Below are 22,790 nucleotides of genomic sequence, written 5' to 3'. Positions count from 1 at the left end.
TTAGTTTCAAGATTTCCTTTTTCTTCTGTACTTATTCCTTCTTGAAACATATTATTTCCACTATTCCTTTTTCGGAATACAATATGAAATTTCCTTTTAACTGCCGCACACAAAAAAAATCAAGTTCCTCCCAACTTGAATATTCCTCGGCCAGTGTTCTAAAAAACTTTCCGAACGCTCTCTTGTTTACCACTGTAACTTGGATACGCAACGCTTTTCTTGTCAGCTGTCAATCAAACAACAAGTTCACTCCGGGAGCATGCGCACTTCAACAACGTCAGAAACTACGCATTGTAAAAATATGGCTGACTCGCTGTATCCACCAGCACTGAAGAAAGTCTTTCACAAACACAAAATTCAACATTTAAAAATACAACAAACTTTCTTATAAATAATACAAATAATCAATTAAGTAAGTACTTCAATATTTTTACTTCTTTACATATTACTTCTAACATAATATTTTCATAACGAGCACATCACAAGTGCAGACACTGCGTGTATGAAAACAAAGACTAACAAGCAAAATTAATACGTAAAAATATACAGAATTTTTTAATATGATTATTTTTACAGTAGGAAGTCAATTGAATAAATTCATATGGAATAAGAGAGAAATTAGTCATCATCGTCATCATCAAATTCCTGCCATGTACCGTCAAGGGGTGTACAAGATATGATAGTACTACATGAAAAAAATTACCTCAGAGAGAAATTAGTCAGAACACTAAATTAGCTGTATACAAGACAGTGTTCAAACCAGTTTTAACTTATGGATCTGAGAGCTGGGTCAGAAGTAAAACACTTGACCAAAGACTAGAGACCGCAGATATGAGAGTCCTGAGAAAGATTATAGGTGTAAACAGATATCATCAATGGCAATACCATATTAAAAATGAGGATATTAGGAAAGACCTTGAGATTGTCAGCATCCAGGAATGCATTAGCAGAGCTTATCTCAGGTGGTATGGTCACTTAAACAGAATGGGCGAGGAGAGATTAGCAAAACAAGTGTTCTCTGCCAGGTTTGTAGTAAAACGACACCCAGAAGATGGCCAAGATATAGGTGGATTGATACTGTACAAATTGCCTTAGGCGATAGAAATATAAGATCTGATAATGTTGGGGTCTTGACAAGTAACAGACTGATTTGGAGGAAAATTGTAGATAAGAAGTTAGTAATGATGTAAATTTTTCATGTAGAACTATCATATCCTGTATACCTCTTGAGGGTACATGGCAGTAATTTGATGATGATGATGATGATACAATGGTAAATATGTATTTAAACTTGAATTTTGGGGACCCGCCCATATTAAATTTTAATACCATATTAAAAACGAGGATATTAGGAAAGACCTTGAGATTGTCAGCATCCAGGAATGCATTAGCAAAGCTTATCTCAGGTGGTATGGTCACTTAAACAGAATGGGCGAGGAGAGATTAGCAAAACAAGTGTTCTCTGCCAGGTTTGTAGAAAAACAACACCCAGAAAATGGCCATGATATAGGTGGATTGATACTGTACAAATTGCCTTAGGTGATAGAAATATAAGATCTGATAATATTGGAGTCTTGACAAGTAACAGACTGATTTGGAGGAAAATTGTAGATAAGAAGTTAGTAATGATGTAAATTTTTCATGCAGAACTATCATATCCTGTATACCTCTTGAGGGTACATGGCAGGAATTTGATGATGATGATGATAGAATGGTACATATGTATTTAAACTTGAATTTTGGGGACCCCCCCCCCCCCCGATGTTTTCAATATCAGGAGGAGGAGTGGGTCCCCAAATTTTCAATTACTCTATGCTACAGAATGTAGACAATTGTGGCGACAACAAAAAAATCAATTTTTGTAAATATGATTACCGGAGAAATGAAAATCCATTATATTCATTATATTCACTTGCCATTGGTTCCTGGAAGCAGAAAGGTGCTATGCTGATTCCTCGAAATTAAGTTGGTCGGTTACGGGAGGCCCACCTACGCAGAGATGCTTGAAACGAGTTAAGCTGTTTGCTAAATCATTTCTTGTTTACACGTCTTGTGTTTTGTTCATGCAATAGAGTTACGTAATACAGGTATGTATTAAATTTTGAAGTTTTGTACACGTAATATCAAATATCAAATTAGTAAAATTAATTATTGATTATTTTCAGATATTTTCATAACATTACCCGGTTAACCATGATATCAGATAATTGATAATAATGATGACAATGATAAAGAGATTCCCCTCACTGCAGGATTAATTAAAGAAGAGCATCAAATGGCTAGTAAATTGCAAAGTCATTTTCTTACACATGATCCAAATACTGAACGATCTGAATTATAGAGTTCCTGGTATAAAAAAATTTTTTAAAAATCAACCTTCAGAATTATTGGAAATTAGTGTCAATTTAGTTCCTTTTACTGAAGAAAACGTTTTGTCATTGCAGTATGAACAGGATGGCCAAAGTGTTTCAAGTGATGAAAGTGATTTAATTCCAGTCTCACAGAAGAAGGTCGCTACTGTTGGAAAGTAACGGCGAATAAAATTTAACTAATAACCATATGCGCGGGTGTAGTTGGGCCTTTTTGAATTTCTGTTTTATTAGTGACACACTGTTTTCTTTAAGAAAGATACATACGTATATACACCTAAACCTCTTTTTATGCGAATTTTTTTTATGCGAATTCGGAGTTATGCGAATTGGGATATCAAAAATAATTTTTTTTTTTTTTTTACACGATTTTTATTCACTTTTACGCGACCAACCTAACGTCTAAGTTAGGAAAAAATCCGTAATTCAAGAAAATTCTGAGAATTTTGTTGAATTGCATTCTCATTTCAATTAAGAAAATTCTAAATTCTTACAAATTTCATTTATTGGGAATTCCCCGAATTATATAACTGACTGCGCATAAAAAAGCAGTTCTTAGCAAACACAGTTACCACATTTTTTGCATTTGCATTTTTTAAGTGAAATCAAAATAAAAATTGCATTATAAAATTAATAATTTTGCCAAGAAATAATAAATGATAAGCTATATGTAATTTTCAAACTTTCAATTCATTAACCGAAGATTTTAATCCAGCCCTCACACGATGTTGCCAATAACCAAAAATAGGAAAGCCATTTCCTTGGATATAAAAATTCAAATTTTAGATAGTCTTCAAACTGGGGAAGGTGGGACGGCTGTGGGTAAGCATTTTGGAGTCCGTGAATCAACTGTCAGATCTATACAGAAAAATGAAGAGGCTATTAGAAAAGCGGTATGTTCTGGTACAAAATCGAGTGCGAAATTATCATCATACACAAGAAATGTTGTTCTAGAAAAGGGCTGAAAAAGTTTTAGTGATGTGGATAGAAGATAACGTACAAAAAAGAATGCCAGTTGATGGAAATTCCATCAAGCAATCAGCATTGAGATTTTATGAACAGATTAAAAAACTGCAGCCAGATACTTCATCTCAATCGAGGAAAAAATATGAATTTCATGCAAGCAATGGTTGGTTGGCCAAGTTTATTAAAAGACATGCTCTTCATAATATAAAAATTAAAGGAGAAACAGCTTCTGCTGATGAAACAGCTGCTAAAGCATTTCCACAAAAACTTGCTAAAATAATTGAAGATGGAGGTTACACTCGTGAACAAGTTTGGAATATGGATGAAACCGGCCTTTTCTGGAAAAAAATGCCAAACAGAACTTACGTATCAAAAATACTGTTGATGGGTTCAAAGGGCAAAGGATCGCATAACACTCCTATTTTGTTCGAACGATTTAGGAGATCGGATGTTAAAACCACTGCTTATAAATCGGTCATTAAGATCACGGCCAATGAAAGGCATAGATTTTCAAAAATTGCCAGTTCATTGGATTGACAACAAAAAAGCTTGGGTGACCATTGATATTTTCACTGAATGGTTCCACAAACATTTTGTGCCAGAAGTTAGACGCTATTTGAATGACAAGGGTCTCGAATTTAAATTGCTTTTGATTCTTAATAATGCACCCCATCATCCTGCCATAGAACATCCAAATGTGCAATTTTTTTTTCTGCTGCCCAATACCACATCATTACTACAACCTCTAGATCAGGGTATAATTGCGACTTTTAAAACATTATGTCAGACGAACATTTCAGTACGTTTTGAACAAGCTAAATGATGATAAAACACTGTCAGTTATGGATGTGTGGAAAAAAAATTTCAATTATGGATTGCATTCATCAGGTTCAATTATCGTTATCTGAATTGAGACCAGAAACTATGAATGCATGCTGGAAAGCTATTTGGCCCACATGTGTTAAAGAGAATGCTCCTGTTCCCCTCAATCATACTGCAGAATTCCCCAATATTAATAAGTTTGGCATGTGAAATTGGCAGAGAAGGATTCAATAATATTACGTCGACAGATATCAAAGAATTGTTAATTGATAAACCTCTTAGCGAAGACGAAATAGTGAAGATTGTTTCTAAGACTCCTGAAAGAGCAGAAGTTAATAATAATGATCAAGATAATCCTACTTTTACTGCTGATATAATTAAAAAAGGTCTTAAACTGGCCAGTAATTTAGGCAATTATTATGCCCGATCCAAATGAAGAATGTGCTGGGATGTTTTCACATGAGCTTAAGTTGTTAATGTCTTCATAGAGAGAATTATATCACGACTTATATAAAGCATCAACACAGAGATTAATAACTGAGTTCATGCCTAAAACTACTGAACCAACCAGTGGTACTTTTGTTCAAGACATGACAAGAATAATTCCACAAGTTGAGGCAGAAGTCGATGAAGATAATACCATTACTATTACAGTCTCACAAAAATGAAAGCTTTCGTGTGTGTTGTCAGAAACTGATATTGAATAACATAATTTTTTTATAGAATCCTTAGCAAACAACTGAAATGAATATGTTTTTTTTAAAGTTATTAAAATTCATTATATGTATGTGTGTTCTCCATGAAATGTAAATAAAAATCTTATGATCCTAACAAATTTAATGTTTGTTTTTTTTCATTATTTTGCTTATATTTCAGGTTTGGAACCAATCTTCACATTTTCTATGGAATCAGTAGTTCTTTTTACGCGAATTCTATTTATGCGTAATTTTTAGGAACGTATCTATTGCGTAAAAAGAGGTTTAGGTGTACTTTAAATAAGTATTAAAAATAAAAAAATATTCCATTAAAATTAAATAGTGTTTTATTCAATGATTTTCATGTTTTGTTTGAAAATAACTTATTGTTTGTATCAGGTTTTCATATCTGGAACCATTTCTCTATGTTTTCATATGCAGTGCATTCTTTTTTACACCATTTTTCATTTACACAGTTTTTTCTGGAACCAATCTGCCATGTAAATGGAGAATTGGGTGTATATGGGTTACAAAAGCATATTATACTTGACAACACTGTGGCACTTTCAATGTTTTTGAATTGGGTGTAAAGTCAAACGCCTCTATATGCAAGCAGACTAGTCATGAAGATACTTCATGTGCAATTTGTTTGCTTATGCTTGTTTAAAGTATTAAAACAAGAATATAGTTTCTTGTCAAGCATAATATAATTTGTAACACAGGGTAAATTTTTCTACAACTATCTCTGATCCAGAGGATTTAATAATAGCGATATACAATTTAACTACTTGTATAGAGAATATATGATTTCTGCCTGAATTTAACACTGGTGTTTTCCTGGGTTTGGCACCCACTGATGAAATTTCAATAAAGGTTGAAACCAATCTGGGCAGTAGCTCTTCCCATACTATTTCTGCATTATGGGATACTGAGGCAATTAACATGAAGCCAATAACTTATATATATATATATATATATATATATATATTTGGTAGACTAATAATACTTTGAAAAATTATAAACACATTTAAAAGAAATTACAATTTATTTAAAAACTGCTGTATATTTGGCTTACTGTAACATGAGCATCATTCAGGATGACAGCAAAAAGAATTGGCTACAACACTCAAAATATGAACAAAAAAAAAAAAATCAAACACCACAAGTATACTTCCATGTGTTTGTGTCACAGCGGAATGAACGGGAGAAAACACTATTAAAGTTTCAGAGAAGCAGGTATAGTTGTGTAATTCAAAATTATACAAATTTAATAACTTCTAATTTTCTTTGTTAATTTATTAAACCATACCTGTTTCTACTTAAAATGCCTACTTTTAATTAGACGCTTCTAAAAAAATGTCTAATTACAAGTACACTAGTCATGAAGTTAACTTCATGAAATTTTTATAATATAAAAAATTACATTGTGTCAGAGAGTGCAAAGAATGCAAATTAAGAATGAAGAAGTCTGGCAGTAATAAAATACAGCGAAGTGTGTTCGCTTTAGCTGTATGTATGCTGCCATAGTCAAAAATAATGAATCAACTCACATCAATTAGCCATAGTTTCTTTGATGTTATGATAGGCATTCCTAGAATGACCTAGTGACTAAGTAGTTTTTTCTACTTTTTCACTAATTTTACCATAATGGTTTTTGTTTCGGTAAAAAATAAATATTTACCATAATAAATTTAGTTTAATCCTTTATCCAAGGATGAGCAAACAAAGTTTGTGCCTGAAAGTATCTTCAGGATTGGGGTAAAGTGGTACAACACCGGGCAACTCATTGCAAAGGTGGAGCAAGCTAACAACACTCCTATCTCAGTATCCCCCATAATGCAATACACATCTCCTAGCGGATATATCTAATGTTATGCATTAAGGGAAGGGCCACTACCCATACTAGTTTCGACCTTTATTGAGGTCTCTTCAGTTAAAAAGTTGGCACACTGTTTGGCAACTCCTATAGGTACAGATGACCTTGCTAATGCTTCTGCCTGGTATCTCCACTTGGGCCTGGTTCCCACTGAAGAGACCTCAATAAAGGTCAAAACTAGTCTGGATAATGGCCCTTCCCTTAATGCATAACATTAGACATATCCGCAAGGAGATGTGTTTTGCATTATGGGAGATACTGAGATAGGAGTGATGTTAGCTTGCTCCACCTTTGCAACGAGTTGCCCGGTGTTGTACACCTTACCCTAGTCCTGAAGATACTTTCAGGTGCAAACTTTGTTTGCTCACACTTGGATAAAGGATTAAACTAAATTTATTATAGTCTAACCAAGTGAAAAATAAACTTTAAATATTTACCATAATATAATTTTTTTTAAATAATTTCAATAAAAATAAACATGATTCCATCAATTTCAATACACACACATCAGGATGACATAGAACTTATAGCTTAAATAAAAATTCTGAAATAAAATCTTTCATTTTAAAAACTAAAAACTTAAATTTTCACTAGCTTTTATTCTATTAAACAATATTAGCATTCCCGTTTGTTTGTTTTTTGTTTTTTTTTTCCCCATTATAAGAACAATGAAGCACGGTATCCTATCTGAATGCTGTATAATACTCTTAGCTTGCAGTAGAAAAGATTGATTTTGACTTGCATCTAAAGAAATTTTTATATTTTATGATATATATACTAAAGTCAGTTTGTGATCTGAGCCTTTTGCTCACATGCTGACACAAAAGGAATTCATTCAGTAGTACAATATTCAAATTAGGTTTCAGGAATTTTTTTTATAGATAGTAAAAACTTAGAAATAAGAAGCTGTTCCTTAGAGTCTAATAATAATTAATGAGAGTTGTAAATGGAGAGAATCAATTGTTAGATCTATAAAATTAAAATATATATTAAATTCATGAACATACCTTGAGCCAGTTGATTTCTACATGCTCTTAATGTTTGAAAAAGACTAAAACCATCAATAATAACAACTGATGATGAATATATTATCATTAGTTCTTCTGGCTGAAAATATCGATTGAAAGAACATACTGTAATATATGTAGTTAAGTAATATTCAACCAATAAATTTACAGAACAAAAATAAAATTGCCTAAGAAACAAACATTACTACTATTAATTAATTAAATTAAGGGGATATTTAATTTAATGTTTATATCGCCGAAATGAAGCCTGTTGGCTCTTTATATTTAAGTAAACATCATCATTATCATAATCAAATTCCTGCCGTGTACCCTCAAGGGGTATAGGATATGATAGTACTACATGAAAAAAATTACATCATTATTAATTTCCTATCTACAATTTTCCTCCAAATCAGTCTGTTACTTGTCAAGACTCCAACATTATCAGATCTTATATTTCTATCGTCTAAAGCACTTTGTACCGTATCAATCCACCTATATCTTGGTCTTCCTCTGGGTTGCTGCCAACCTGGCAGAGAACACTTGTTTTGCTAATCTTTCCTCTCCCATTCTATTTAAGTGACCATACCACCTGAGATTAGCCCTGCTAACACATTCCTGAATGCTGACAATGTCAAGTTATTTCTTAATATCCTCATTTTTAATATGATATTGCCATTGATGCCATCTGTTCACGCCTATAATCTTTCTCAGGACTCTCATATCTGTGGTCTCTAGTCTTTGGTCAAGTGTTTTACTTCTGACCCAGCTCTCAGATCCATAAGTTAAAACTGGTTTGAACACTGTCTTGTATACAGCTAATTTAGTGTTCCGACTAATTTCTCTCTTATTCCATATGAATTTATTCAATGGACTTCCTACCATACCAGCTTTGCTGATTCTGTTGTCTATTTCTATATTTAATTTACCATCTTCAGTAAAAATCGTGCCTAAATAGCTGAAATGTTTTACTTGTTCCACAGGTTCTCCATTCACAACACAGTTGACATTTTTAATGATTCTGCCTATTTTCATTGTCTTTGTCTTTTTATTGCTGACCTTCATACCATATCTATTACAACAGCTATTCAATTTAGTCAGAAAATCTTGCAGACTTGTAGCAGATTTATTTAGAAGTATAACATCGTCCGCATAAAGCAAAGAGCTGACATTAACACCTCCAATTTTGATATCATGTTTAATACCACTTTCCTTCATAATGTGATCCATATAGATAATGAATAACAGAGGGGATAATGTACATCCTTGTCTCACACCAGATTTAACATTAAACCATCTTCCTGTACATCCTTCAATTCTAACTGCTGACTTACAACTCAAATAAAGACTAAGTATTGCTTGATATAATGCCCCATTGACACTATATAACTGCAGCGTATTGAATAGCTTCTCTCTTGGCACCTTGTCATATGACTTTTCCAAATCGACAAAACTTAAATACAGATCTTTGTTATATTCCCATGCTTTCTCGACTATTTGTCGTAAAGTGAAGATCTGATCCTGACAGCCTCTATTTGGCCTGAATCCAGCTTGTTCTTCACCAAGCTTTTCTTCCACAATTTTTCTCAACCGTTTCTCGAGTATACTTGCATAGATCTTGTCAGGAACACTCAGTAGGGAAATACCTTTGTAATTCTCACATGCAGTTTTATTTCCCTTTTTATATATGGGTACTATGAGAGCTCTACTCCAATCATCAGGAATTCGTCCCTCTGTCCAGGCTTTCTGAACTATGCAGTGCAGCCACTGTAAGACTCTTATACCACCATACTTCAGCATTTCTGGTCGAATATCATCTACTCCTGCTGACTTTCCACATTTCAAGTCTTTGATGGCTTTTTCTACTTCAAGTATGGATATGTATTCCTGACTGCATGCCTGGTCAGTGTTTTTTACCACTGTGCTGTCATCACTGCTTGTTTCATTTAGCAGTTTTTCAAAGTAATTACTCCATACTTCAAGGATATCTTTTTCTCCCATTTTCATGTCACCTTTATCATCTCTAATTCCTTTTACAGCACTCTTTCCTCCATTCCTAAGCTTCTTCAACAACCTCCAGAATATTTTGCCACCTACTTGATATTTATTTTCTATATTCTTGCCAAAGTCCTCCCATGACTTTTGTTTAGCTAGTTTTACACAGTGTTTAGCATTCTTGCATTTGTCTCTATATTCTCTAAGAGCACAAGCTGACTTATTTGACAGGAACTTTTGATATGCTTTCTTCTTTTCCTTCACTGCCTCTTTAACTTCCTGTGTCCACCAGGGAGTTCTGATTTTTTTTATCCTTACAGACAACCTCACCACATGCCTCTCTGGCAGAATCAATCAATGTTTTCTTCAGAGTTTGCCACTGAATCTCCAAGGTTTGATTCCTGTTCTCAAACTCTTTCATTTTTTCTTCAATAATCTTTGTGTATTTTAGTCTACAGTTCACATCTGAGAGCTGCTCAACTTTTATTCGCTTTAAAACTTTCTTACATGTTATTCTTTTCAATATTGAATTCAATTTTATCCTGCTCAAGACTAAATAGTGATCACTTCCAATTTCAAATCCTCTGTACACTCTGGTGTCCTGCACCAGGGAGAAAACATCACTATCAACAATAACATAGTCAATGAGACTTTTCTCATCCCTAGCCACTTCTCTCCATGTGAATTTGTGCACATTTTTATGTTGGAACATGGTGTTAGTAATAACCAGTCCATGTCCTGAGCAGAAATCCAACAGATATTTGCCATTATTATTAGCTTTGCTCTTTTCTCCAAATTTTCCCAAAATATTTTTGTATGTCTCACAATCATTTCCTACTCTGCTATTTAGATCCCCAACAAGGACCAACTTTTCATTTTTCATTGTGTCTGTTGCTTTTTCTAAAGCCTCAAAAAACTCCTCCACTTCTACCTTAGTAGAACCTTCTGTGGGACCATAGGCACAAATAAGTCTCATTGTCCAGTTCCCCATTCTCATATTTGCCCACATTACTCTACTTGAGACTGACTGCCATTCAAGAAGATTAGTCTCGTATTTTGTGTTGAATACTATGGCTACTCCTTCTTTTCCTTGATTGTCATTGCCTGAATATAACATTTTGTATTTATTGCTCAGAAAGATCTCACCAGTTTTGGTCTTTTTTGTTTCAGTCACCCCTATTATGTCGATCTGGTATTTATCTAATTCCTCAGCTAGCTCCATTTCTTTGCCATTCAGGCTTCTTACGTTGATAGTACCGATCTTTAACTCTGGTGATGTTGAGTTGGGGGTTGTTTTCAGATTTGTTCCAGTAGATGACTTTTCGCTGTTCGCCCTGGTTCCCTGGCGAAAACAACGGGGGCCTTGTTTAACCGGGCGACGCCCCAGCCGGGGTGTCACCCGGTTAAATTCTGTCATGACATTTCTGTCATGAAATTCTGTCAATGCCATGAAATTCTGTCATGTTGTACCATCATTTTTTATTTTGGTTTAACCAATAAGAATACAATTTGGTCGGCTAAATCCCAAATTGCCAGCCCATCCTCGTTCATTCAGTATTCAAGTAGATATCCAACAGGGTGCACCACGAGAAGGTGAGGATTGGACATTAGGTCAGAAGCCCTATTCGGTTCTCCGCATTCCGTTAAAGGCTATGTGGAGGTCTCCTCTCAATTATACAGCTTTGACCCTTAAGCACCCCCTTTACTACTTTAATTTGTTTTTTAAAATTTAGTAAGATTTTATTCAAGTTTATCAGAAATATTTTATTATGGAAGTATTTATTGAAGATAATCCATGGCAATGAAAATCAGAGAAGGTCTGATAAAGAGATGTACAAACTCATTACAATGAATTTACATAATATATTTACATGAAATACCTGGTATATGATTTATGTTTTCAACCTTTTCTAACAGAAAACTGGTGCGTTTCTTAATTATTTACAGCTCATTACCCCTCACTCAAATAATTTTAAACCCTGAAAGCTTTGAAGTAATTTCTTTTGCATGGTCACAGAAAGCAATTCCTGTAAAAGATATAGGAATTCCTGTAAAAGAAAAGGTATCCTCTCTGCTGTGAAAAATTCACTAATTCATCTCTCTGCCATCCAAATTATTAGAAATAAAAAAGGACTGTCGATAGTCTTAAATGTGAATAAAATCATAAAATATTTATAAACAGTTAATTGAACTACTGTTTGGAAAATCAACTTAGCTTTCTGTGAATGCAAAATTCTTCAGTTATCACCTCATTGTGCACTTGATTTTTATTGTATTTTCTTTTCTGCTATCAACATCAAGCAATATGTTTTTTTTGTTAGTTTTAAAAGTTCTCTATGTAACAATACATACTCGTTAAGCATAACATTTTCATAAAAGCATCATATTGTTTCCAATTGAAACCAAACCTTCGAAATAGTTATTTCTTTCTCTTCATGCTGCATTAAACCAAATTTCTCTACCAATTTCTTTAGTGCTATTTTTAGAATATTATTATTATTAAAAAAATCTGCAGTCAGTGCACAGTTTAAGAGTGTTTGAGTACACAAGCTGAGTAATTGCAAACAAAAGTTACCTCGGTAAAAATCTATATTTTTCTTTCTGTTTTGCTAATTTGTGTAATATCACTAGAGCAAGGAAACATGCAGATTTCTACCTTAAGAAACTGCAGGTATTATATTTTAAACATTTTTCCATTCAGGCTAAGTTAAACTGATATATACTTCTTTTGTGAAATATTTATCTGTTCAATGCCACCACTGACAAAAGATAGGAGTTCGTCAAATTCCTGAACCTCCCCCAATCTTTTTCATGTACTACATGAAAAAGAGATTAGTTGAAAACTGCTCACTTTTAGTTATGCTGTTTTAGTCATCCTGATCATGAATGCACTATGATCAGGAGAAGCCATACAATTGTATTTAGAATAATCACTGTGAGAAATATGTTTCCCCTACAGCACTGAGCTGACCTCCAGAATGAAAAAAATAGAAAAAGAAACCTCCACGAAAATGGAAAGTCTTTACATAAAATATTTCACAAGTCAATAAACAGGATCATAAATGTTTCCCTACAAAAGTTACACACTATAGGTGAACCATATATAGGTAATATTATTGTACCCTCCAATTCAGTCAACTTGTGACATATACATTTTTAAAATGACTGAACGTCATATTCGAATGTTAATAATGTAACTTCAATTACTTCGAATTGGCTTTCTGAAAAATAGCCAATTTTTTATACTTCCATATTCATATTTGCATAGTTGTAGTGATTCATGTTGATATTTTTGGAATAAATTATGTAAAAACAGGAATGATGATCAATTTAATAAATTAAGTACAGGTAACCCTCGTATAACGCTGATGCTAGGTTCCACAGAAATGGCGCGTTATATAAATCGTGTTATGCGAGACTTAGATCACATAGAAAAAGTAGGGTTATGTTCCGAAATCGTTTTTTTTTTAAATTATATAAACAATGACATATCCAACAAAAATATATTCTTATTTACTTCAGATAATTCATGTAAGTTAAGAAAACATAAACTATGAAACAAATACATAGCATAAACTTACAAAAATTATGAATTGTACGTAAACTTCGTTGCACATAATGCATAAATATTTTAGGCAAAATAAAATAAAGTGTATATTTTAATCATCATCACTGTCTTCAAAACAAACATTTTGTAGATGTTCTTTATTTATGAGTGACTGGATTTCATCACTTAAAATCTCCTGGACATCATTTGTATAATTCTCATTGCATACTTCGGCTGGTTTAGTTATCAAGAAGTCAGTTGAAAGTTTATTTTTCACTAGGTTAGACTATAATAAATTTAGTTTAATCCTTTATCCCAGTGAGAGCAAACAAAGTTTGCGCCTGAAAATATCTTCAGGAGTGGCCAATCCCTTAATGCATAACAGTATACATATCCACAAGGAGATGTGTTTTGCATTATGGGAGATACTGGGTTAGGAGTGTTGGTAGCTTCCTCCACCTTTGCTATGAGTTGCCCTGGTGTTGCACTACTTACCCAAGTAAGATAGTACAACACTATATTCAGTCCTGAAGATATTTTCAGCCACAAACTTTGTTTGCTCTCACTGGGATAAAGGATTAAACTAAATTTATTACAAGAAGTCAGTAATAAGACCTTGCTTAATATTATGCTGCAATTTTTTTATTAAGTTCATAATATGGAGCTAAACAAATATCCAATTGCCTCGTGAATTTTCCAGAGTGCTCCATTGCGGGATCATTATCCGTAAAATAACTTTCTTGCCAAGTCCAATCCTTCTGCTAATTTCTTTAAACTGAATTCTTTAACGGATTCATCATAATCAGACTCTTCGGCAGAATTTCCCCGCCATTTGGTTCGATGTCATCTATTAATTGTACCAGTTTCTCCTCATTTAAATCTAATAACCCATCAATTAAGTCACTAATTTCATTTTCAACCATGTTGCAAAATCCCTCTAAGTGGCGATTACTATAAAAATAAAATTTTTACTTAAAAAAGCATTACATATGGAATGTAACTCACCAGAAAATAAAGTGCTTAATTTGAGATTAACACACTTATGATTTTTAATCTGCTTTCCTGGAGAAAATGAAGAGAATTTTCAACAATAAACACTTTATACAGTAAACAATTGACATATGTGTGTGTGTGTGCTAAAGGGTACTTTCCCTAATATAAATTCGCTACTGATGACTACATGCGCGATACGGGCAGACGTAAATTTAATGGAGATAAAATTGGATTTTTAAGTCACGATGTGAAAAATATAAAGGTTACTACAATTTATAGACCATGTTTTTTATTATTGAAACCACATCGCATAAGTACCACGTTGAACAAGGGTTACTACAATTTGTAGACCATGTTATATCAACACTGCGTTATACAAGGGTGCCTTTGATAATGCCAGCTCAAGCTAGCATTTTCAAAGACATTTTTAAAATGTCTTTGTGTTACAGTTCAGCAGAGGCTAGAATTACAATGACTTCCAGAACAAGGAGAGACAGATGCATGGAACACAACAGTGATGTTTCATGATTATTGCTGAGAAATGGATAGGGTTGTGTACCAAAATTAAGATAGAATTATACTATCATTTCTGTTAGTGTTCAATGGGTTTTGTAGCACATGTTTGCATACTCTTTAAGCACTAGTTAAATCAGGATATTTTAGCTGGAATAACCAGCTCTTTAAGTAAACTGAAGGTGTAGCAATGGGCTTTCATCCCCACTGCTAACTTATACATGGAATTCTTTAAAATGTTGGCACTTCATTCAGCCTACTCAAGCCCAAAGTATGGTATACAAATAATGTCTTTGCTATTTGGCACACATTGCCAACAGGCTCTTTCCAACTTTTTACAATTTCTCAACAATATCCACCCACAAATCACTTTTACTGTTGAAGAGGAAAAAGAAGAGGCTCTAGTCTTTTTGGACATCTTAGTTACAAGGCAACCGATTGGGCCTCTCACTTGTTCAGTCTATCAGAAGCCCACACACACACATGCAAATACTTATGTATCACTTCACATCATTATCCTGCTCAAATATTTTTAATTTTTTGGGCAGGATGGTGAGCAGGAATTTTCAAAACCTCAGCCTCCAGGGCAAAGTAAATTTTATCCTCAGAAGAGGCACTGCATCTGGAACAAGAGGCTCCACTTACACTTTTTGAATAAAATGGTTACAAAAAAAAAAAAAACCATCACTAAACTCCTTAAAAATAAAAATAAATAAAAAACTCTCCAACTTTGGACAAACAGGAAGGACCACCATCACCAGAAGAAAAGAACAAAAAAAAATAATTCAGTATGGACAATCAAAAAGTGGACTAGTTCAACATGCCTTAGATGAAGATGATTTCATCAGGTGTTAAAAAGCGAAGTCATTACACAGATTATAGATTCCAGTTTAAATCACATTGTTCCTAGTAGTTTCCATACTACAAAACCTGTTGAACTGTTATCAGAAAGGATGGTGTAATTTTACATAAATTTTGGTACAATACCCTATTTGCCCATCAGCAATAATCATGAAACATCACCATATAAAGGAGTAACGCTGTTGCCTTCAATGCACATGACTGTCCTTGTTCTGGAAGGCATAGTAATTCTAGGCTTCCTGTCTATAAGTAGTTTATTCCAGAAATATCAACATAAAGCCAATTTTTATATGTAGATGTATTTAAATATTTTATTATATCTAGTATAACATAAAATTAGTTATAGGCTTAAAATACAATGCTGGCACATGCTCTCCCTTATTTTCGTGTATTCACTTTATTTATTTACTTAAGGACTTGTGTATTTGATTTCAGTGTAAGTTAAATATTTAGATCTGGCAAGGTTCCAATGGGATAGAAAGAGAGCAAGATAGTTCCATTACATAAAGAAGGCTCCAAGACAGAAGTAGCAAATTACAAGTGATTATCATCATTGTATTGGTTAACGGTAGAATTTAGGAATAGGTGGATAAACGTGGTAATCATATGGTGGTCAGTATGGCTTTATGAAAAGTTGGTCCTGGCTGATGACATGAAATGGCTGACAGAGTACAGCACAGAAAACTGTAAAAATGAACTCCTTCTCCTGACATGGCTCTGCTAGCATGCCATTCATAATCTTCGTTTGTCTTCTCAAATCATCATTATCATGGTTTATGAGCAACACATTGACCACCTTACCTACCACATTGTTATCTTACACTTTCCTTAACAGTTTCCTGACATCAATTCTTACATTCTCATTGTTACTAATCAAATCATTTGTGCCAATGGTCACCACCAACTCTTTTGCTTGTCTACTCCTCTTATCTAATGCTTCAATCACCCAGAAAACAAACCTTGTGCATCTTTCACTCACCATACCTCCAATCATCAGATCCATATACTTTACTACTCTCAAATCATTCGATATTTCTTTCAACTCTTTCATCCAATTCTTGCTCGCATTTCATTGCAAATACATAATTCTCCTCAGTTCATTCCTCATATGTTTTAATCTCTTGCCTCATCTTGACCAACTCTGCTTTCAACTGTTCAACTACCTTTTCACTGCCATCTATACTAATCACATTTTCATTACATTGCACATCTGTTGTCTTACTACTCACCACTGCCAGCTACAAACAGTCTTTTACTGCTCATTGCTGCTAACTTGTTGCCATCTACACATGCTACCTTACCAATCAGTGTTGCCAACTCACCACCACTTCAGCCCACTGTCCTATTGTTAAAGCACTCAAGCGTACCATCAATTCTGCTTATTCCCATAGCTACATCCACAATCTTTTGCTCGCTACTACTCACATTCAATGATATCTCATAATCCATAAGTATACCACACTTCTTGCACACCCAAACTATCTCATCTCTCCTATTAATCCTCTCCACATAAATATCTTCAATCTCCCTCTAAGCATATACATTGCATTCACAGCACCTCACCATTTTCAAAAACTCTTTGCCACTTGCATTCATCTTTCATGCTGATGAGAGGACAGAAGTTGTACTCAATAACTTTGCAATGAGCCATAAGTTTCAAATGACATTTGAGTAGGAAGCAAGTTTTCTTCCTTTGGCAATTTCAAATGTCGGTTGGTGCTTTTGTTTTACAGATGCTGCAGTAAATTGAGAGTGAAACTGGAATTTTTGAGTTGAGTCACTTAAGATATAAAATTTTTATTTTACATTACTTTGGCACACCTGCTAGAAAAGCAAGGATTGATGACCGGTCAGGGGGTTTGGGGTAGTATAGACGAAAGAATGCTGCCTTTAATTCTAGTAAGTATTATTTCAGTTATTTGGTCAAGGCAGGTGTTTGGATCAGGAGAACAAAAACAAGAACACAGAAGTCATTCTATCTGGCACCACTGTAGCAATGGGCTTTCACCCCCCACTGCTAACTTATACACAGAATTCTTTAAAATGTTGGCACTTCATTCAGCCTACTCAAGCCCAAAGTATGGCATACAGATAATGTCTTTGCTATTTGGCACACACAGTCCACAGGCTCTTTCCAACTTTTTACAATTCCTCAACAATATCCACCCACAAATCATTGCAGCTTTCACTACCTTCTCATTGCCATTTATACCAATCACAGTTTGTAGTACCAAAAGATACAAGATCAAGGATGGTTGGTTGAAGAAAATTCTATAGAAAAGAAAATCTAAACAAGAATCTGCATAGCCTTGCCATAAATACTGTTACAAATCTGCATACCCCACACTATCCACAGAATTGCATGAGCCCAATTCTGTTAGTCATGCTGTGTGCAGCTAACATTTGCGTATTTATTAGTAGACAGAGAGAGAGCTGTATGGGTTAACATGCAGTAGGGAGATTATGAGAGCTGTGTTGCTGTAATAGCACTTCACAAAGTTGGAATGCTGCCACCTGTTATTTTAAACATGCTCCAAACGCTTGGGATCAGTAAGATGTTCATGTATTGGACTATTAACCATTATGACACAAAAGACATATCTGATTGTCAAAGAATAGGTCAACCACATTGTATTATGACCCAGCAGCTTGTGAGGCCTGTGAAGACATGCTTCTGCCATAATCCTGTGAGAATGCAGAAAGTGATGTCATGTGTGCTAACCGATGACCTGGTAAGTGAGTTCATCCCACAAGATAAACTGACTAATACATAAACCATAAGAGAGAGTTACTTAACCCCAACAAGGAATTAAGACAAACATTAAAGTGAGATGTAGATAAATAGTTAAAATATTCCACATCTACACTTGGCAGACATCATTACAAATGAAAGTTCTATAAGACAATTTGGAGAATAGATACACTAGCTACTATTTCATTATGAATACTATTACTAAAAAGAAAATGAAAACTGATTGTTCAGAATTTCTACATGTAGGCTTGAAATCATATACTTTCTTATAGATGAAATACAAAAGAACATTAAGATAGAAAGTTTAATATTATTAGTTTGCTTGTAATGTACATATTACAAAATATACACAAGTTTCTAAAAAAAAAGTGCTAAAAGTGTCTAAGATTGCTGTGGTTATGTTGAAATTTTTATGGTGATAGAGAGAATACAAAAGTGGATTGACGAGGATGGAAATCTTTCTAGAGAGCAGCATGGTTTTCTTAAGGAGAGGTCATGCTTATGTAACTTTGTTACATTTTATAATAGGGACAGTGTCCAGAAAATTCACCGAAAAAAATTAATCGAAAGATAGTTTGTTGAATGGCAATTTATTGAAAAAACAATTAACCAAATAAACAAATAGGCAGTTCCTTGAAAAACCAATTCATCGAATGGCAATCGATCGGAAACACAATTTATCGAAAGACAATTCGTCGAAAACCCACAATTCATTGAAAAATCACAATTTGCCAAAACTACAAATCATTAATTGAACAGTTCATTGAAAAATGAACTATGAAACATGTGAAGAAGTGCATTTATCAAAAAGAACTGCCATTTTTAATGGATTAACATGTAATGAAATTGAAGCTTAGCATGATATTTCCTTGATGGACATGTGTGGCAATTTTTTATTTTTTATTTTTGAGGGATCATTTCTTTCAGCCAGTTTCGTGTATTTTATGTGTTTTACATAATCTGAAAAAGATTATGTAAAAAATCCTAATTATTATTATTTCTCACCCCCCCCTTATCCTCCTCAACCAAATGGTTGGTGAGATAGCAATGCTATTTTATTAGGGAATAATTAGAGAAGGTGGTAGTTTCCCATTATTTTCTTTATCCAGTAAGAGTTTTATATCCATAGATACATGTGTTCATGAGGACCAGTTTGTGGAATGAAATGTCCAAGTGTCCAGGAGTAAAACTCTGCCATCTCCATTTGAGACTGGATAACTCACCTTCAGTTGAAGAGGACTGATAAAAATTCTTCGTATCATGCAAGGGATTAGAACTCAGGACTTTTTAACTAAACGGCTTTGTTTATACCGACTGAACTACAGAGGCTCCGTTATTATTAGTAGTATTAGTATGGTTATGTCTGCATGCACACACACACACACACGTTACATGGGATGAATTTTACTCAGATTTGGTATTTGAATCTTTTAACAAAAATTTGTGGAACTGTTCCAGTATTCAGTTCAACTATATTCGAGGCTACAAAGGGACAACATGTCCACATTTTATATTGCAATAACATACAAACGTTGGAATTTGCAAAATGCACAAGAAGTCTGTGTGGTTCGGTTTTATTGCCAACAGGAACACTTTTATTAAAACATTTCGGTAAAGAAGTTTCGAAATGATATTAATAATTCTGCTCTAGTTGGATGAAGTTTAATGAAATTTTATAGCTAAGATCTATATTCAAATTTGTCAGTTTTAATTTCAATCTGATAACTGTTGTGAAAAAATAGACAGAACAAACTTTTTTGTCTAGAGATAAATCACTGTCTACATTATGAAGTAGCAGGTACGTTTGCAGAATGATGTTATAAAAAAACAACAAAATAATTATAACATCCCTACATACGTTGTCTACACTTGGGTGACATTAAGTATTCTTATCAAACACTTTAAAACAACAGTTTCAAGAAAATTTATCTTTCAACGAATTATGAAAGAATTCATCGAAAAATTATCGGTAAATTGTTTTCTGATCAGTTGCATTTGCGAAAAATTGTCATTAGATGAATTGTTTATTCAATAAATTGCCATTCGTTACATTTTTGTTTGATTGATTGGTGGTTTATCATGTGGCAATCATCAGTAGTTTATCATGTGGTACTTGATCAAATCCTTTAGCATTTGATTAAGTACCACATGATAAACTACTATTAAATTGAACAGGATGGAGATGGAGTATCGTTTGTAGCTTGGTTTTAAGGATGGTTAAGTGAAAGGAGCCAACAAGTTATGTATGGGGATGCAATATCCTGAAAAAGGAAAGCAATGAGTAGGGTATAATTTTCTATATTTTCTATATTCTGAGAGGAGTTATTTATTCAATTATTTGCTGATGATGCTAAATTAGGAACAGCACTATCGGAAAGTTCTAATGTGATGATGTTACAAGAGATTTGAATAGGTTGGTGCTTTGGGCTAAAGAATAAGGATATTATTTCAATGCTGCTAAGTGTGAAGTAATGCACTTTTACCAGAGAAGATGAAATGAGATTTATCATATTGAAGGAACTTTGCATTAGGGTGGATGTGCAGTATCTGGGAATCTTGTTGGATAGGAACTGAAGTTCAGGAAACACTGTGAAAGTTGTAAGGCCAAAAAATTGCTAATATAATGCAAAAAATGCTGCCATATGGATAAGGAGGTAATAGTTCCATTATAAAGTACTAAATACACCTCATTTGGATTTCTGTGCACAGATCTGGTCAACTGGCTTATTGGCAATAACGAAAACCGCAGAGAGTAAAAAGATAAATAACTAAGACTATCTCAAAGCTCTAAGGTATTGAATATGAGTAGAGATTGAGAGAACATGGTCTTCAGAGCCTTGGTAGATAGGAGTAGAAGGGATGATAGCACAGACACACAAGTTCGTGAAAGAAGGAGCCTATCAGATAAATACAAGGAATTATTGCACAGGTTAATGGGATGCAAGAATCAAAGATGATCCCTGGAAACTATACAAAGATCATGTGAATAAGGAAGTGAAACGGAAATTTTGACAGGTGGTAAATAAGAGAGCCTCCATGAATAAACAAACACATGTAATAACCACAGTAATAAGTTTTAATAAGTAAATATTTCATCCTAAGTATCTTAGAACATCATCAGTACAGTTAATTCAAACAATACTAGGAATAACATACAGTTAGGGCACATGATAACAATGGAATCCCAATGTGTGCAGTAGCGTGTTATAGAATTAAATTAAAATATATCTGGAGGGAAAAAAAAAAAAGACTACATTAAAATAAGATAACATATATAAAAATTATTTTACACAATTTTGTATGACAATTTCCCATACTTTAGGAATAGCAAGAATGTCATTACGGTTTAGATTTGGTCTGTGAAGTAGGGCTTCAGCACTTTCTTTACATAAACATTCATGTTTATATAAAGATCTATGTAGAAGTTTGGTCTTTTTCCAATGGATCCTATGGTTTGGGTTTACAACTCTGTGTTCTACAAGGCCAGATTTCTGCGGTTTAATAAGACGGATATGGTCTTGATGTTCCGAAATTTTTATGAACAGATCCGCCTGTCTGTCCATAGTTAGACAATTTACAGGAGCGTGGAACCTCGTACATGGCAGGTAGCATCAGAGGTGAGGGTTTGTCTTTAGGAGAAGGTGACAAGTTATAGATCTGGTTGATTGGTTTGTAGGTAGTAGCAAGTTTGTATTTCTTCATAATTTTTGAAAGACATTCGGAGATGCCTTTCACATAAGGTATGGGAATCCTATGGGCTTGTTCTTATCTAGGTTGATGTGTGGGGAAGTGACTGATGATTTTTGAGTTGTTTTAAGATTATATCCATTTAGTATGGCTGTATTTTTGATTATTTCCAATTCTTGGTTTAGAGATTCTTCAGAGGAGCAGAATAATTGTGAATGTAGCGACCTGAAAATGTCGGCTTGTGATAGACAGAGGTGGAGATGGAACTATCTTCTTTTCTTTGGATGTGTAAATTCAGAAAGGAGATACCCTGTGGAAATTCTTTTTCTAGCATAAATTTGATGCGAGGATGAAGAAGGTTTATTTATCTAGAAACAGGTGTAGTTCTTGTTCGGAATTACCCCAGGCAGCAAAGACGTCAGACATAACATCGCCAAATTTTTGGTTTGGATTTAAACGTGAAAATTTTTTCTGCAATTTTCAAAAATATCCATCTGATATTGTTCAATTATTCAAATTTGTTAATACGTCCAGTTACTTCTCTTGGAAAGAAAAAATTTACAAGCAAGAGGAGGGAACAGCAATGGGGTCTCCCTTATCACCAAACCTGTTTCTAGAATACCTTGAAGAAAAAATTTTCACGTTTAAACCCAAACCAAAAATTTGGCTACGATGACATCTTTCCTGTCTGGGGTAATTCTGAACAA

At 33.9% G+C, this 22,790-nt stretch overlaps 1 protein-coding gene across 2 annotated transcripts in view; it reads right to left on the bottom strand.

Moving 5' to 3' along the window:
* Positions 1–22,790, bottom strand: part of Rab3-GAP (Rab3 GTPase activating protein) — a 732,105-nt gene that overhangs the window by 571,746 nt on the left and 137,569 nt on the right. For both annotated transcript variants that reach the window (XM_090399255.1, XM_090399256.1), the window contains one exon: positions 7,736–7,835. In XM_090399255.1, coding sequence (XP_090255381.1) covers positions 7,736–7,835 — 100 coding nt within the window. The remainder of the gene's footprint in view (positions 1–7,735; positions 7,836–22,790) is intronic.

Source organism: Typopeltis vanoorti, chromosome 10 (genome assembly GCF_054136105.1).
Source record: "Typopeltis vanoorti isolate ZY-2024b chromosome 10, IOZ_Tvanoo_1.0, whole genome shotgun sequence".
Lineage (NCBI taxonomy): Eukaryota > Metazoa > Arthropoda > Arachnida > Uropygi > Thelyphonidae > Typopeltis > Typopeltis vanoorti.
This window is presented reverse-complemented; position numbering and strand designations above follow the sequence as displayed.